At 29.4% G+C, this 16,354-nt stretch overlaps 4 protein-coding genes across 7 annotated transcripts; 2 read left to right on the top strand and 2 right to left on the bottom strand.

Moving 5' to 3' along the window:
- The first annotated feature begins 2,802 nt into the window (after positions 1 to 2,802).
- On the top strand, positions 2,803 to 5,473 carry LOC141532723 (transmembrane and coiled-coil domain-containing protein 4). Of its 3 annotated transcripts, none has more exons than XM_074251185.1 (5): positions 2,803 to 3,017; positions 3,451 to 3,735; positions 3,839 to 3,850; positions 3,917 to 4,049; positions 4,248 to 5,473. In XM_074251185.1, the coding sequence occupies exons 1-5, from the start codon at positions 2,999 to 3,001 to the stop codon at positions 5,458 to 5,460; spliced, it is 1,662 nt and encodes a 553-aa protein (XP_074107286.1). In that variant the 5' UTR covers positions 2,803 to 2,998; the 3' UTR covers positions 5,461 to 5,473. The 3 variants fall into 3 exon arrangements, with proteins under 3 accessions (XP_074107286.1, XP_074107284.1, XP_074107285.1); XM_074251183.1 differs by having other exon boundaries at positions 3,439 to 3,735; XM_074251184.1 differs by lacking the exon at positions 3,839 to 3,850 and having other exon boundaries at positions 2,804 to 3,017; positions 3,439 to 3,735.
- Positions 5,474 to 6,686: 1,213 nt separating this feature from the next.
- On the bottom strand, positions 6,687 to 10,318 carry LOC141532722 (solute carrier family 12 member 9). Of its 2 annotated transcripts, XM_074251182.1 has the most exons (5): positions 10,300 to 10,318; positions 10,079 to 10,216; positions 9,653 to 9,926; positions 9,405 to 9,539; positions 6,687 to 9,140 (listed from the first exon to the last, which is right to left on the bottom strand). In XM_074251182.1, exons 3-5 carry the CDS (start codon positions 9,918 to 9,920, stop codon positions 6,697 to 6,699), a joined length of 2,847 nt encoding a protein of 948 aa, XP_074107283.1. In that variant the 5' UTR covers positions 9,921 to 9,926; positions 10,079 to 10,216; positions 10,300 to 10,318; the 3' UTR covers positions 6,687 to 6,696. The 2 variants fall into 2 exon arrangements, with proteins under 2 accessions (XP_074107283.1, XP_074107281.1); XM_074251180.1 differs by lacking the exon at positions 10,300 to 10,318 and having other exon boundaries at positions 10,079 to 10,295.
- Positions 10,319 to 10,619: 301 nt separating this feature from the next.
- On the top strand, positions 10,620 to 13,982 carry LOC141532724 (carnosine N-methyltransferase). The gene is made up of 7 exons (XM_074251186.1): positions 10,620 to 11,066; positions 11,532 to 11,736; positions 11,923 to 12,080; positions 12,162 to 12,302; positions 12,385 to 12,547; positions 12,778 to 13,011; positions 13,084 to 13,982. The coding sequence occupies exons 1-7, from the start codon at positions 10,960 to 10,962 to the stop codon at positions 13,303 to 13,305; spliced, it is 1,230 nt and encodes a 409-aa protein (XP_074107287.1). The 5' UTR covers positions 10,620 to 10,959; the 3' UTR covers positions 13,306 to 13,982.
- A 132-nt stretch (positions 13,983 to 14,114) lies between these two features.
- LOC141532725 (protein KTI12 homolog) lies at positions 14,115 to 16,254 on the bottom strand. Its single transcript, XM_074251187.1, has 5 exons — positions 16,023 to 16,254; positions 15,175 to 15,436; positions 14,755 to 14,893; positions 14,476 to 14,538; positions 14,115 to 14,404 (listed from the first exon to the last, which is right to left on the bottom strand). Exons 1-5 carry the CDS (start codon positions 16,183 to 16,185, stop codon positions 14,207 to 14,209), a joined length of 825 nt encoding a protein of 274 aa, XP_074107288.1. The 5' UTR covers positions 16,186 to 16,254; the 3' UTR covers positions 14,115 to 14,206.
- Positions 16,255 to 16,354: the final 100 nt, after the last annotated feature.

The following is a 16,354-nucleotide window of genomic DNA, read 5'->3' as shown; positions in this document are numbered from 1 at the left end:
ATGGATTTTTGCCAGTTTTGTGTCGTTATAACAAATTATTCGTTTTCAATAGTGAAAAGTATCATCAATAATTTTAATAATTTTTTTAAACGTTTAAAACTGAAAAGTATCACTAAAAAAATCGCAATTATTGTCGAAGATTCTTTTACAATTATATGCGTCTCTTTTAGCTGGTCTGGCGCTCTAACGGAGACTACTTCTGTATTTAGCAAAATTCATTGATTTAATTTTAAATTTAAGTAGATATTTTTTTTTATTTATTAAATATTGATTTTTTTATATTTTCTTATGTTTAATCATTTATCAAAAATATCTTTTTCAATTCTGATATTTAATCAACTTATTTTCTGGTGGAAAATATTGATAATTGTTTAGTTTTACAGTCATCTGGTTTTATTAAAATAAAAATAGAGAAATCCAAATTTTTAAACTTTTTTTTATTTTATTTCACGGCGGATTTACAATAATAATAATAATGGAAATAAATTTTTGTAACTGAATTCAAAGCTTTTAATGTTAATGAAAATTTTATAACGACAAAAAAAATGTTTATAAAGTTTTTATACAGAAACTTTGTTGATTTTGTAATATTTTGTGTTTAAATACAAATAATTCGAAAATAATTTTTTATAAATTTATCTAACAAATGATTTTTTTTTAAATTTATTCTAATTTTTATGATATTGAAGAAAAAAGTATTTTTTCATAATAAAAAACATGTGAAATAAAAATTTAATAATTAAATAAATAAATAAAAAATTTAAGATAATTTTTAGACTAAAAATTTAGAAAAATAAAAATAAAAATGAAGAAACATTTTAATGTACAAAAATATCAATATTTATTTAATTATTTATTCAATCCATGTGCCAAGAACTAAGTGACAAAAATACATAATAATTTTATTATCACATTAGTAAAATGATTGATTAATATCAAATTTAATTAAGTAATTTAGAGAGAAAGAACTATGAGTGATCAAATTACATTAAATTATTTACAGTTTTAATCTTTAAAAAAAGGAAACCTTTAGTATCAAGTTAAATCAATATGATTCGATATAAATTTAATTGACTAATTTATTTATTTATTTATTCATTCATTTATCTAAGAAATGCATAAATAAAGAAATTAAAAAAACCGTTGAATTTTTATTCCTTACTGCGTATTTATGTTAGATTTTTGTACGCACATAACAATACACAAGACCCGTAACTGCGTAGAAATCATTCGTTAGAGTGGGGAACGAGCCCGACGTTTTTAACGGGCATTCGATCTTTTATTTACATTTGTTATGATGAAAAAAAAAATGTAAAAATGTATATAGTGACATTTTAGAATAATAAATCTTAAAATGTCTTCCTAAAAATTTCTGGCCTTTGAAAAAATTTTTTGTCGATCATATTTTAACGCGTTCTAGAGGATTAGTTACAATTAAATATTTTTACAACTTTCTTTCTTTCTTTCTCTGCAACTGACTTTTTTTTTGTCCAATTTTCAGCCCTCAACCGTCAGCACACGTGCTATGAGATTTTTATAAAGCATCAATGAACGCTGCAGGGTTAAATGCTTATACCATATGATAATACGGTCAAAAAATTTCGGGAATAAGAAAAAGAAAAAAAAGCATACGTAAAAAAATTTGCACGTAAAAATAAATTATTATTAATTAGATGACTTAAAAATTTAATTAACAATTAAATTAACGATTTTTTATTTTTAAATATATTGAAACAATAAAAATATACACTATGTGAAGTTAATGTGTTAAAAAATTGTTAAAACGTAAAAAATGTATACAATACAAAAATTAATTAGTCATTCTTCAGGACAGCTCTATGATAACTGAAGCTTATTTACTATTACCTATTTAAAAAGAGATTTAACACCCTCACTCTTACTAATTGTCGTAAAAGAGATTAACAGGACTGTTAATTTGGGTCATAGCAGGTAAAATTTTAACACTCAGGTCAAAATTGCAGGTATGGCGCCGGCGTCTTACCCGAGTTTTATTTGAGAGCCGTAATACCCGTAATGGCTAATCCTCAGGTATAATTTCGAAACCTAAATAGAGCCTTTTACTTACTTTTCTTTAAGAAGTCTTAAAAATTAAATAAATACATATACATATTGTTAACATTAATTTATATAGAGATCTAAACTAAGTTAAAGCCCAACGATGGACCAGGAATTATTAAATAAAGATTTATAAGCTGATTATAATTGAAAAATGTAAAGAATCAATAAAATATAATTATTAGATATAATTTTAAATAATTAAACTGAGAAATATTAAATTTTCTTTTAATACTGAATTTAACAGACTTCGTACAGCTATGTAGATTTTTATTACAATTAAATTATTGTGAAAAAAATTCCACAGGTAAAAATTTTAAATAAGTTTAAATTGAAAAAAAATTTTTTTTTATAATTAATTGCTTATAAAAATTCCAAGAGTTGTCCGATATTTACCAAAAATTTTTCAACTCCAAATTTTCAACATATTTTGTCTTGCATTCAATCATTTTGAAAAAAATTCTATTAAATGTTGTCTAACTTGACCTTAAAAATTAAAAAAAAAACCTAGCAAATCAATAAAACTATAATCTAATTATTCCGTCAAATTTCTATGATGCGTATGAATATTTTTTACTCAGACAATACACAAAAGACTTGGATACAACGACTCAGAAATACTTGGTTTGGAGAATAGAAGGGGAAAATCCGAACTTGTGGTAAAAAGTCGAACATTCCCGACTTGTTATTTTAGTGTTAAAAAAATGTAAACAGTGTCTTCCTAATATAATAGTAGTAAAGTATTTTTCACCATTAAATGACCAATTATTAACAGTAACTTTTCTATCTATAATAACTCTTATCAAATGAGAGATAAGAAATAGTAAACATTTTTTATTAAATAAAATCACTCAGTGATAAGTTATACGTAAAAGAATTTAATAATATAACCTAGCGCTTTTATTAATGAAAAAATTAAACAATGGATCGTACACGAAAACGTAAGTAATTATTATTATTATTATTAATTTAAATGATTAATTATATTTGTTAATAATAATTGATTTTAAAAATTTTTTTAACAAATTAATTACAATAAAAAAATTCTAAAAATTTCCACTTGTAATTTTTTTTCAATCTCTAAACTTGTAATTTTTTTATTAAAATTATTTTACAATGATTTATAGTATATATATTACACACCGAGGGAAGTAAAGTAAGAAATGTCTCAGATCACATGTAATTGTTGGCCGAGGCGAAGCCGAGGTCAACAAACATGTGATCTGAGGCTTTCTTATTTACTTCCCGAGGAGTGTATGCTATTTTTTTGCTCGACAAAGGCAGAAAGTGGCAACTTCGTTTAGCGCAGCGGGCCGAAAGTTGACGCTTTCTGCCCGTCGAGCAAAAAAATTAATTTTACAGACAATCATTTAGACATATCAGAAAGTGGAACGTATGCGTACTTGTCAATTTGTTCTATTTCTCTATCGGAGCTGTTTCCTGGTGAATGGAACCACGAATTCAACATAAAATATATAAAAGGTCTGTGCAAGCACCTAAATGCTTCTGAAAAAGTAGCAGCTGTGATGTTGGTCTTGGTTGACGGTAACTCTGGACATACGGTTGAGCCTTATATTGAACTTTTACTCCAAGAACCAAATTTAAATAAAAAACCTATTCTGATTGTCCAAGATGCTGTACTTTATGCTGTACAATGTGGTAAGGATGAATAATCAATCGATTTATTTATACGTTATATAATTTATGATTAATTAAAATTAAAATTAATATAATTACTATTCGTAATGAATACGACTTCCAGGAATGATATCAGGTACAATTTAAAAATTATGTAGATGTCACGAAAAACTGTAATTTAAAATATTGATCTTTATTTCAGGTGAATATGACGCACGACAGAGAGTCCTTGCTCGTCGATTAGCGGAATTATTAAATGTTCCATTTGATTTGATAGAACTGTATGAACATTCGTTGGTTGAATTATTGAGTAAAGATGATAGCGATCGTGCTGAGTAAGTTTAATCAATTATTTTTACTGTTTTTAATCAATAAAATATACGGTTTGATGTTCTGTATAATATGAAAAGAAGAACAATGTAGGAATTACAAGACAAATTATTTAAAAAATTTTTAGGCTTCTATAGTAATATTAATTAGAATTAAATTTATGAAATTATTGTATTGATTTACAATGTCAATTAAATCAACAGGGAAAATGACGCAGAGTCAAAGAGACGGGACAAGATACGTAAAATAAAACGGTACACGTCAATAGGAATAGCAACGGTTGCAGGAGGTACCTTAATAGGACTAACTGGTGGTTTAGCAGCTCCATTCATCGGCGTAGGAGTCGGAACAATCTTGGGAGGTGCAAGTGCAGCTGCATTGACAAGTACTGCAGGTGTAGCAATAATAGGTTCAATTTTCGGAGTCGCGGGTGCTGGACTAACCGGTTACAAGATGAACAAGAGAGTAGGAGAAGTTGAAGAATTTAGTTTCGAGCCACTGTCACGCTTCTGTGATACGGACCAACAGTTGCACGTCGCGATAGCTGTGACAGGTTGGTTGAAGACTCAGGACATCGATAACGTGAGAAAACCCTGGAAGTGTTTGGCTATTTCTCGGGAACAGTACGCGCTGAGATACGAAACCAAGTATTTAGTTGAAATGGGACAAGCGCTGGAGTACATACTGAGTATGGCGGTGTCATTTGCTACCCAGGAAGCTCTCAAATACACAATACTCTCGGGAATAATGAGCGCAATAGCTTGGCCAGCTGCTTTGCTGTCAATCGCTTCAGTGATTGACAATCCTTGGTCTGTTTGCTGTCGCAGAAGTTCTGAGGTTGGTAAACATCTTGCTCATGTCTTGCTTTCAAGGGAACACGGCAAACGACCAGTTACTTTGATCGGGTACAGTCTTGGTGCCCGGGTTATTTTTTACTGCCTCAGAGAATTGGCTGAGGTCGGAAATGCCGAAGGAATCATTCAAGACGCCATCATGTTGGGCGCCCCGGTGACTGACAAATCAACTCAATGGGAAAAATGCTCACGGGTCGTCGCTGGTAAAATTATCAACGGGTATTGCAGCGTTGATTGGCTTCTTAGATTTTTGTACCGCACTTTATCCATGGCCACAGGTGTTGCTGGTCTTGTGGAAGTTAAGTGTCCAAGGGTCACCAACATCGACCTCACCAGCATTATTTCTGGACATACTGAGTACTCGGATAAGTTGTTTGAAATAATGGAATTTGTTGGTGTCAAACCCCGGTCTGCTGATGTTTTAGATGATGAAGGCGTTCTGAAAAAGTCTACGTCTGATTACACTAAAATGGGGCGTTCTTGTAAAAGTACTTACAGTAACACGAAGCTTAAAATCAGAGCTTCGAAATCCGATGAGTGCCTCAATATCCTTCCAATGTGAATATTTTTATATAATTGTTTTTATATCATATTAACCCTAGACTGGTCAACAAACAAATTTTTTTTAGCAATTTAACATTTTCAAAGATGTTTGAAAAAATTATTAGTATATTCTAAAATGTTCAAGGAACAAAGTCAAATTTTTTTGAATAATTTTAGTAAATATTAAAGATGTCATAAAAAAATATAATTGAGCGCAGCGTCACGCTTATACTTTGACCAGTCTAAAGTTAACAATGTCTTTTTGGCCTTTGTTAGTGTTAGAATTAAAAAGAGACTAAGTACCTTGATAAGTCCGTCCTCGATAAATTCGTATTTGAGGATTTTGGTATTCTATCGTGATAGTAAATTGCTTCATAGCAAATACGTAAATGACCAATTTATTCACTTTTTTAAATATAAAGAGAATTAATTAATTATTGTTATTTATTCGAATATTTTAATTTATCCGCTGGCGGTAATGCACATTGCGATATATTTATGAAAAATTTTTTATATAATAAACATCACAGTTTTTATTATTAATTGAAAGTATAATAGATTTATTATATATAATATATTACATATATTTTATGTATATTGTTAAAATACTGTATAAAAATTACATTATTCCAATGTATAAAAAAAAAGCTACTGACTTTTTATTTTATAACTTTTATCACAGTATTACATCGATTGTATAATAAATAATCTCTTAAAACGAATTTTTTATGTTATTAATGATTCCCGTGTAGAAAAATGCTGAGAAACTGCTCACTTTAATTATAAAAAACTGCTTTTTTAATATTGGTTTTTCCTGTAAAGCAATAGTGTAAATTTTCTGACAATTACAGGAATCAAGCCTCAAATCAACTTCAATTACCGTTTTATATATTGCTTATTAAATTTAAACTAATTATATTTATTCTACACCGACTTATAATCAGTTACAATACTCTTCAACCAATACTTCATTGTGTAAATTAATTATTCTGATAGTAAAAATAATGAAACCGAAATCAAGACATCTTACAATTTTTTACATTTTTGTAGCAAATTATTGATGATAAAAAAAAAATGTTTTAAAATTTGCACTTGTAATTTTATTAAATTTCTTCATGTGGAATTTTTTGAATAAATATTTTTCATAATAATTTGTTGTAAAAATCTAAAAAATTATAAGATGTCTTGATTTGAGTATCATAAAATAAAAAAGCCAGCAGTTTCTTCCAAATAAAATATATAAATACTAATTAAATTATAGAGTAGTTGATGTTACTGCATTAAGCCCATGAACAAGAATAGTAGGCGGCAAATCAGCCGTCAGTTCAGTAAGAATTTGTAGATACTGTTTGTACAATTCATCTTGATTCCAGTTATTAGTAACCGGAGGTTGAGGAAGATACAGAAAAGTAGCAGCCGTTTTAGCAGAACTGTCCCGAATCAGTTGATTGACACCCAGAATATAAGTCTTGGCCAAGTTACTCAACTCCTGCGGCGTGTCCTGGGAATCAAAACTTCCCGTCTCGATGATAGGTCTTCCCTTCAACCCAGAAAATTGAGCTCCCAGTCCAGGAATTTTCTGTATTGTCGCGCTTATTCTCAGCATATTCAACAACTTCTTCAGACGATATTCCGTAGACGCGCGAGGAAACTCAATGCTGGTTGAGCCCTGGGACTCAGTGATGCTCAAGCTCGCGGAGTTGTCCGACATTTCGCAGTAAAAGACTCTTAACTTCAAGTTGCTCCACCCACGCACCATGTTTATAATACAAGCCAACTGCAGCATAAACAGCGACGTAGTATCAAAGGGATCTTGATCGCTCGGCTGGAAAAAGTTAACCGGCCACACGTCGACAAATTCAACATTGGAATTTTTGTTTATCGATATTTTATCAAGGGTTGAAAAATGCCGGCAGAGACACAAGTTCTTCTTCATCCTCAGCACATCAATACACATTCCTACGTACTGATGGGCATCGACAATTTTTCCTTCGTTTTGCCTCAACGTGAAAGTCATTCCTCCTCCATTTATGCCGCTGTTATCATCGAACATAGCAGTCGCATACTTTGACTCGTGGAAAAAATCTCTAGGCATTTCGTCATCGTAAAATCCTAGAATAATAGTATTTGGTTTCATAGCACCCATCCCCGAGATACGAATCAAATGCTGCAAGCCTTCTCTCACAGTCTTGGTGATTGTCAGTTCAACGAAAGCTTTTACTTTCAGGTGGTCAACAAGACTCAGCCACTGCGGGTACTCGTCCAACGTCGGATCCAATGTTTGTCCGGTCTGGTTGAAGTCTCCAACTTTAACATGTCCTATAACAAACAGCCCGCCTTTCTTCAAATTATTTATAAAGTCTATCAGCGGACATGCCGATCTTGGAGACGCGACCATCAGTAACATCTGTGGTCGCCAAAATTTAACGTGGTCTTTGCGCGAGTCCAGCATCAGCAGGTACTTTCTCACTTGATGGAATATCAAAGCCTGGGAAATACTGCCCCAGGCGGCATTTTTGCTCGGGGAAAACAAATGTAACACAATTATTAAAACTAAACAGACTATAATACTTATTGAAGCGTAAATACTGTTTATGACGAACATCATTACCAGAGTACCCAGCAAACCAATTGTAGCGGTATGCCAAGTGAAGTAATTGAATGTTGGCCTGAAGTTGGGCGCGCTGGCCAGTTCGAGACCCAAGCAGGCGAGATTCGTCGCTAAGTAACTCAGCAAAAACAGTACAGAGTTTATTTGTGCGATAGTGTTGAGGGATCCGATCAGCAGGATTATTTGCACGAGGCACCAGGAGGTACAAACGGCGGCTATGGGGTTGCCTTTCCAGGTTCCTCGGCAAATGAAGTTGAGACCTGATCCGAAGATATTATCTTTGGCGAGAGCTTCCAACACGCGGCTGGAGCCGATCAAGTTGCTGAGACTGGCGCTGAATGTTGCTGTCAGTATGCCGACGGCAACAAACGGTGGCCAAAGATTGATGGGCATCATGTAGATGAAATTGTTCTGCAGAAGAAATCTGCTTGATGTCGCTGCGGTGAGAATTGAAAGAACGATGTAGCAGATGAATGTGAACAAAACCGCTGACAAAGTCCCCCGAGGAATGTTCACACTTGGATTCTTCAGCTCTCCAGACATGTTTGCACCGGCCATTATTCCGGTCACGCCGCTGAAGAGGACACCGAAGACACTGGCAAAGTCTGACATCCGTCCATCGCTCGAGTAGTCGGCGGTGTAATTTGAGTACAAGTTTCCTTGCAAGGTTGTTGCTCGCAAGCCGGTGTAAGACGCGTTTAGCTGCTCGGTTACGTTCTTGACGAGAGTGTTTGCGTCGGGAATAGGAACATCCATGGGCTCTTGAGTCAGGAAACTGAGGAACACACTGCCCAGACAGATGCAGACTGTTGCGAAAATCGCAACGCTGGTTTTTGCGAACATTGAAGCGCCTATCAGGCAGACTAACAGGTTTGCTGTGTTCAGGACCGTGCAGTAGAGAAATCGCCACCAAGGACTGTCTGGGAAGACTGAGGCGCTGCCAACCAAGTATCCGTTTGGCCCGAAATTTTCTACTATTCCTTCAGCGCAACCTGTGATACACAAGGCGCTTGATACTATGTTCGCCATGAAAAATAATGTTCCGATTGAACCGCCAAATTCTGGACCCAGCGTACGGCTTATCATGACTGAGTTTCTAGTTAAGGAATTTTTTTTGTTTTGTTTTTCGTAACTATTCAACATGGAATAAAAAAACAAACTTATGAATATTAGACATATTAATTTCTTTTTATAAGTTAAAATTTAAGTTCATTTTTTAAGAAAATTTTGTAAAATTACTCTCGTAAGTAGTAAAAGCCATTAAAAAATTTTTTTTCTAATTAATTATTATAAAATTCTTTAAAATGACACTCTTATTTCAGAATTTTTAAAAGAATAAAAAAAAAGGATACAATATGCGCCTCCACCTTCAACAGCTCCATTTGTCGAAATAGCACACACAGACGCTACCGTGAATACTAAAATTCCATAAGCTATCATAAACTGTGTCAGCGTTACAAGTAATCCAGCGTTACCCACAATATATCCTGCAAAACAATACTCATTAAAGATTAATCATAAAATGATGATTTTTTAAACATTAAATTATTAATTGATAAAAATGAGAATAAATTATTAAAACAAAGAATGAATGTCTTACCCATTCGTATAAATATTAAGGCACTGAACATAGACAGAGTAACTGGACTGAATACGCCAGCAAAGGTACCAAGTGTCCGGGTATTGTCAACCCCGAGGCTGCTAAACTCAACATACCCATCGGTTTCAGCATTCGACGACTTTCCCATTCCAAAAAAACTTCCTAGTCTACGGAAGACACTTCTTCCGTTAATCAAGGGTGCTTTTTCGCTGGATATCCTCACGCTAACTCGATCCGCGTTCGTCGAGCCCGTATCCGGAGCTATCATAGTGAGCTGGAAAATATTAATGAGTCACTTGGAACTTTATAACTCATTTAAACTTTATTAGATAATCAAAGAAACAAAGAAAGTTATCTCAGGAAAAGAATAAAAATTTTAATGATAACCTCTTGAGAATAATTAATATAATTACAATAATTACTCACGTCTTTGATGATGTTGAGTGTCTATGATGAAGTTTTTTAGATTTTGACAGCTGAAAAATATGTAGGCGGGTTTTTTCAATGATAAGTTTGTGTTGATGTCATATATGGAATGGTGAATTAAATAGTTTTATGTTTACTCTAAAATGTCAAATAAATACATTAAATATGTTAATAAATTTATATAGAAGCTATGATGTACATATGTTATAAAAAATACTTACACATACTTGCTTCTTGCTTGTATTTATACAAAAGTAAAATAATTATGACACTGAAGTTAACTGATATTAAATAATACTGAAGTTAGCGGTCAGCTGTTAATTTTAAAAAATTTTTTAGCAAATAAATTATTATGAAAAAAATTCCGTATGTAAAAATTAGAAAAAAAATTTTTTTAAAGTATTTTTATTGTTGTAATTGATTTGTAATAAAAATAAAAAAAATTGACAGCTGTCAGCTAACTTCAGTATGATAAAAATAATTACAAATAAAAACCCGCCTTTATTTGAATGCACGTGCTTGATGAAAATTAGCCTTTAACTTGTTTGTCTCAAATCCTCTCAACTCAGATGCACTTCATGTGTGTAGTTAGAGGTTATATGTAGTGTGTATAGATGAATTAAGTAATCGAATAAGATTAATGAAAAAGAACTAACAGTAAGCATTAAGGTTCAAGTTGACAAAAGAAAGTTATTAAATAAGTATTTGTTATTATATTATCTATTTTATTGAATTTCTACTGTTGTAACTGAACTTTACTGTTATTGCGTCCGTGCCAAATATTAAGTTTTATAAGATTATTTTATTCGATATTATTACATTTTAAATTTATTGTAATCATAACTATTATTATTATTATTGTTGTTGCTGTTATTATTATTATGGATACTGTTAACGACAAATGTAAAAAACGTATGTCTAATACGTACGAAGATGAAGAAGAGCGAAAACATTTTCAACGAATTGTTTCGGCTTTCAAACATTATAAGTAATTATATATATATATATTTTTTTATATGTCATATTTGATTGTATTATTTTTTATTTTATATAGGTCATAAGTTGATAAAAATGTATACTTTTTACTTGAACCGAATTTTATTTTTTTTTTTCAGAAATTTTTTTTTATATGTTGCTAATAAATTAAAAATCTTTAAAAAAAAAAAAACTTTAGCCTGTAATTAATTAAAATGAAAAATTTGTAATTTTTTATTTTTATTAATTTATAAAACTAATACTCAAGACTTTTTTTTTAATAATTAATTTTTTTTTATAAAAATTTATAAAAAATAGAATAAGATAAAGTAAAAGTTTTTCTTTTTAAATGTCAATTTTTTTTATATATCAATAAAAAAAAAAAAAAATTACCATTAAACTTTTAGCCGATACTAAAAATCATTTTTCATTTTATAATATACCTACAGCCTTTAAATTAAATGAAATTTTTTTACAGACCGCATTCATTACAACGAGTCCGTAAGACAGAGAATTATTTATCAACGTTACCTCAGCACCACCAAAAATTTCTTATAAATTACCGTGAGCATTTGCAACAAGTTAAAGTTTGTATTGAACACAACGCTGAGATAATAAAACTGATAACACGTGGTGCGTCGAGTATTTTTGAAAATGTAAATCCACTTGATGATCACGATAATGTAAGAACAATTTCAATATACTATTTTTATTTTTTAATGTTTGATAATTTGTATTATTTATTACTAACACTAATAATTAAAACTTTTATTTTCATGGATCTTTGTTTAATAGATTCCTAAAATAATAAAATAACTACAAAAAAAATTTCTTGTCACATTGACATACATAGGTCGGTCTAATTGCAGACATTAAATTCACGGCCAATTCTAGCTGATCAAGAAAAAGTCCAAGCAACTATCAAGCAGCTGATCCGTGATTGGAGCATACATGGGATTGAAGAAAGAAAAACATGTTACCAGCCAATTATTGATGAAATAATTCATCAATTCCCTTCTGACGAATGGTAAAATTTTTTTTTTATATAATCAACACACTTAAAATTATAATTATCAATAACTGCTAAAATGAATCTCAATTACTTTAGTGATCCTTCCAAGATAAATGTCCTTGTACCTGGAGCTGGATTAGGACGACTAGCATACGAAATAGCCAAGCGTGGTTACACTTGTCAAGGAAACGAGTTCTCGTTATTTATGTTGTTCGCTTCATACTTTGTTTTAAATAAGTAATTGCATACCATATGTCTCTATTAACTTTATAATTAATGATTTGAATTTAAAATTATTTTATTGTTTATTTTTTTACAGGTGCAGAGAGGTTAATTCATTTAAAATTTATCCTTGGGTGCATCAGTATATGAATAATTTATACTCCTCGCATCAGACGCAAGATGTATCATTTCCCGATGTTAATCCAAGCGACTTGCCAGAGAATGCACAATTTTCCATGACTGCTGGAGATTTTTTAGAAGTAATTTTTTCGGTTAAAAAATTTTAAGGGGCACAACTAGTGTGACTACTCTTTAAATGGCTGTAATTTAAAAATTATTTAAGATATCGATTAAAAATTTTAGTATGTTATTTTTAAAGGTATAATCTATCGAAATATGAAAAAAATTAATTTTTTGAAAATTTCACACTAGTTATGCCCCTTAAACCGCGGTTTTAAGAGCGATTTTGATACTTTAATATGTCAAATAGGTTTATCATGAACACGATCATTGGAATTGCATCGCCACATGTTTCTTCATTGACTGCGCGAATAACGTAGTCCAATTCATTGAAACAATCTACAAAACTTTAAAACCCGGTGGAATATGGATAAATTTGGGTCCACTTCTCTATCACTTTTCTGACATGCCTAACGAAGATTCAATTGAGCCCAGTTATGAAATCGTTAGACAAGTTATTTTAGGCTTTGGTTTTAAAATCGAGGTACGGCTAAAATTATTAATTATAGTATTTATTTATATATAGTTAAATAAATTAAATTAAATTTGATTTCAGAAAGAACAAACGCAAGTTAAAACTCGTTACGCGCAAAACATCAACAGTATGTTGCAATGTGAGTACAACAGCGTGTATTTTGTATGCAGAAAGCCAAATAAGCAGCTAATAGTTGATAGCAAAAATGATATGTTAGATATCAATGGACAGTCCGACAACATTAAAATCGATTGTGATAATGATCATTTAAACAACCATGATACTCACGAAGAAGCAATTTAACATAAATAAACATTTTTTTAAATCTCTTATAAAAAAAAAATTTTTTTTTTCTTTTTATTTGATTTGAAACAGTATAATTTTTTTATTTCAATGAGATTAATGCTTTAGAAATTTTCTTAAGGTCCGAGTAATTATTATGAAAGTAATAATTAAAAAATGGTACAAATTAAAAGACAAATTTACTAGCGTAGACAGAAAATTAATTAAATATAAATTGTAATATTTTTTATTAAGTAAATAAAAATAATAGTGCCTTCATTTATTTAAAATTCCGGTGATTGTGCAGTTTAGACAACTGCTGTAGTCATTAAAATTTTTGCTGAAGTTCTTTTGTAATTTTTAAATTTAGGCGCGTTTTAAAGTTGATAAGAAAAATATTAAAATTAATTTATGTTCTCAATTCTTGACTCAAAAATTTCATAAGTTAACTGAAAAATATTAACTTGAAATTTTTGTTATAAATATTTTTTTCATTAATTTAAAGATCAAATAATTTTTATTATAAAAAATAATTATTAAATTGCATAATTATTTAGAGTATAAGTAATTGAATATTATCAGTTTATAATTGTGTAATAATTAGATAAATATTTTAAATGTAAAATTATTTACAAAAAAAAATTGTAACTACAAATGTATTAGAATAAGGAGAACTATTAATACTTAGACTGAAATATTGTGACAACTATAATAGTTATAAAGTACAATTTTTTTTTAATAATTAAAGTATAATGATAATTTTATTTACAATAGAATATTAAATAGTTTATAATTGGAAAAGTAATATGTAATAAAGAAAAATCAAACTCTTTGTAATTATAAAATATGTTAAATAATTTTTATTTCGTTGAATTAAAAAATTATCCTAAAGTCAATTAGTAATTTTAATCATTATTAACAATTACATATTTGAGTTGAGGTATTTCACAAATAATAAAGGAATTTGATCCACTTCAACGTGGTGCATTTTGCTGTAAGTTAAAAATTGTCTCCGTAAACGATTTAATTGACCAGCATTTGCCCCTTGGTCGACTGACAGGTTAAATCGTGAAAGCTTAATGTCATTTGTAATTCCTAATTTTTCAGCGTTAATTATTTCCTTAAAAAAAAAAAAAAGGATGATACTTCATCACTAATCATAATTTATATAATTAAATGAAAAATTCTTACGTTTATTATTTCCTGTGATATCCTATCGAGTTCATACAAGTAATTCGTCGATGAAACTTGTGGCTAGAAGAAATGATTAAAATATATCAATTGAAAAAAATTTAGCTGTCTAGAATTTTTAAAAAGTTTGAAAAATTCAAAAGTGCACGCCTTATAACTTATTTAATTTTTAAGGAACAAATAAATAAGGCAATTTAATTCTAGTTTTTTATTAATTACAATTGAGGCATGCAATAAAATAATATATATATTTATTTATTTTTTCCAAAAAATACTTACTATCTGAGTACTCATATTAGGTTTAGGTGGTTTAACTAGGTACAATGAATTATAAATTTCTTCTAATTGTAATTTGTCTTCTTGCGCTACTGAAAATAATGGAGAATCCCATCTATTTTTACTGTCAGGCATTTCATACCTTAAATAAAAACCAGCAAAATTAATTTCAATATTTATCAATTATACTGAAATTAACAGACATCTGTCAGATTTTTGGATTTTTCTAACAACTTAATAATTATTAAATAATTTAAATAAAAAAATTCAACATTTAGAAATTTTAAAAAATGACAAGTGTAAATTTTTTTTTATAATTGATTCAGATTAAATATTAAAAAAGTTGTCAGATGTTTGTTGATTTAAGTATAATTATTTCTCAACAATAACTGAAAAATAATAAAGAAATTTTTTAAAAATTACCTCATAACTAGTGCGTCAAAAATTTCTTGTGAATACTTATCACAATCTGGTCGCTGTTGGTTCAATAACCAGGCACGCTCAACAGGAATATCACAGTAAACAGTGCATTGTGGTGTTTTAAATGATTTAGACAAGCAATACAGTTCATATCGATATCCTTTTATGTAATTACTTCCGTCAAGTATCAATATGTCGTTTGAATTTAGGAGATGCTGAGTACTGGATCTTATGTTATTTCTTACCGCTTTTTCTTTTTTTGAATCTGTAATAATATTAATTATAATAAATTATCCTAAAGTTAACAGACATTTGTCAATGACATTCAAGTTAGCTGTCACTTGATAATTTTTTAATTTTATTTAACAAAAAGATTTATTCCAAATAATTATTTTTAAAAAATTGCATTTTTTATTTTTTCTAATTTCTAGATGTCATTTTTTTTTATCTTCTATAATTAAATTACTATGGAAAAATTTTAACGAAAAAATTCCACATCTAGAAATTAAATAAAATTACAAGTACAAACATGATACTGAAGTTGACAGATGTTAAAAATTTTTTTAGAATTTTATAGCAATTAGATTAATATAAAAAAAAATTAAATTAAAAAGTTCCACATGTAAAAATTAATAAAAATCACAAGTGAAAATTTTCAGAAGCATTTTTTTATTATAATTAATTTATTAAAAAAATTTTTAAATTAACAGCTGACGGCTAACTTCAGTTTTATGTGCAAACTTTTTAAAAACAGTTTTTTTTTATAAAAATTAATTTAAAAGTCAGCTGATTAATTAGATATTTAAATATTTAGTTATTATTTATTATTAGTGATGAAAAATAAAACTGACCTGCATAAAATGTGTTTTTATCATAACCTGCTTTAATAATAGCCTGAGCTTCACTTATTATTTCAACTTTTTTATTTTGAACACTTTCAAAATAATTTTTTAATTCTGTTGCTCGGGTAGTTTTTCCACTGTTCGGTAAACCTGTTAAAATAATTAACGGCATTTTTCTACAAATAGATAAAAAAAATTACGAGTTTTGATTGTTAGTACACTCCACAGGTTAGAGTCAAATATATAAATAAACACGTGTGAACAGAAAGAGTAGAAAGACAGAGAAAGACAGAGTGGTAAAACAGTTTACTATTTTTTGACAGATCATTTTTTTCAAAAAT

This window comes from Cotesia typhae, unplaced genomic scaffold (assembly GCF_013202065.1).
Source record: "Cotesia typhae breed Kobodo isofemale line unplaced genomic scaffold, CoteBio_Ctyphae contig_69, whole genome shotgun sequence".
In the NCBI taxonomy this organism is placed as follows: domain Eukaryota; kingdom Metazoa; phylum Arthropoda; class Insecta; order Hymenoptera; family Braconidae; genus Cotesia; species Cotesia typhae.
Note: the sequence above shows the minus strand (reverse complement) of the source record. Positions and strands in the feature narration are given on the sequence as shown.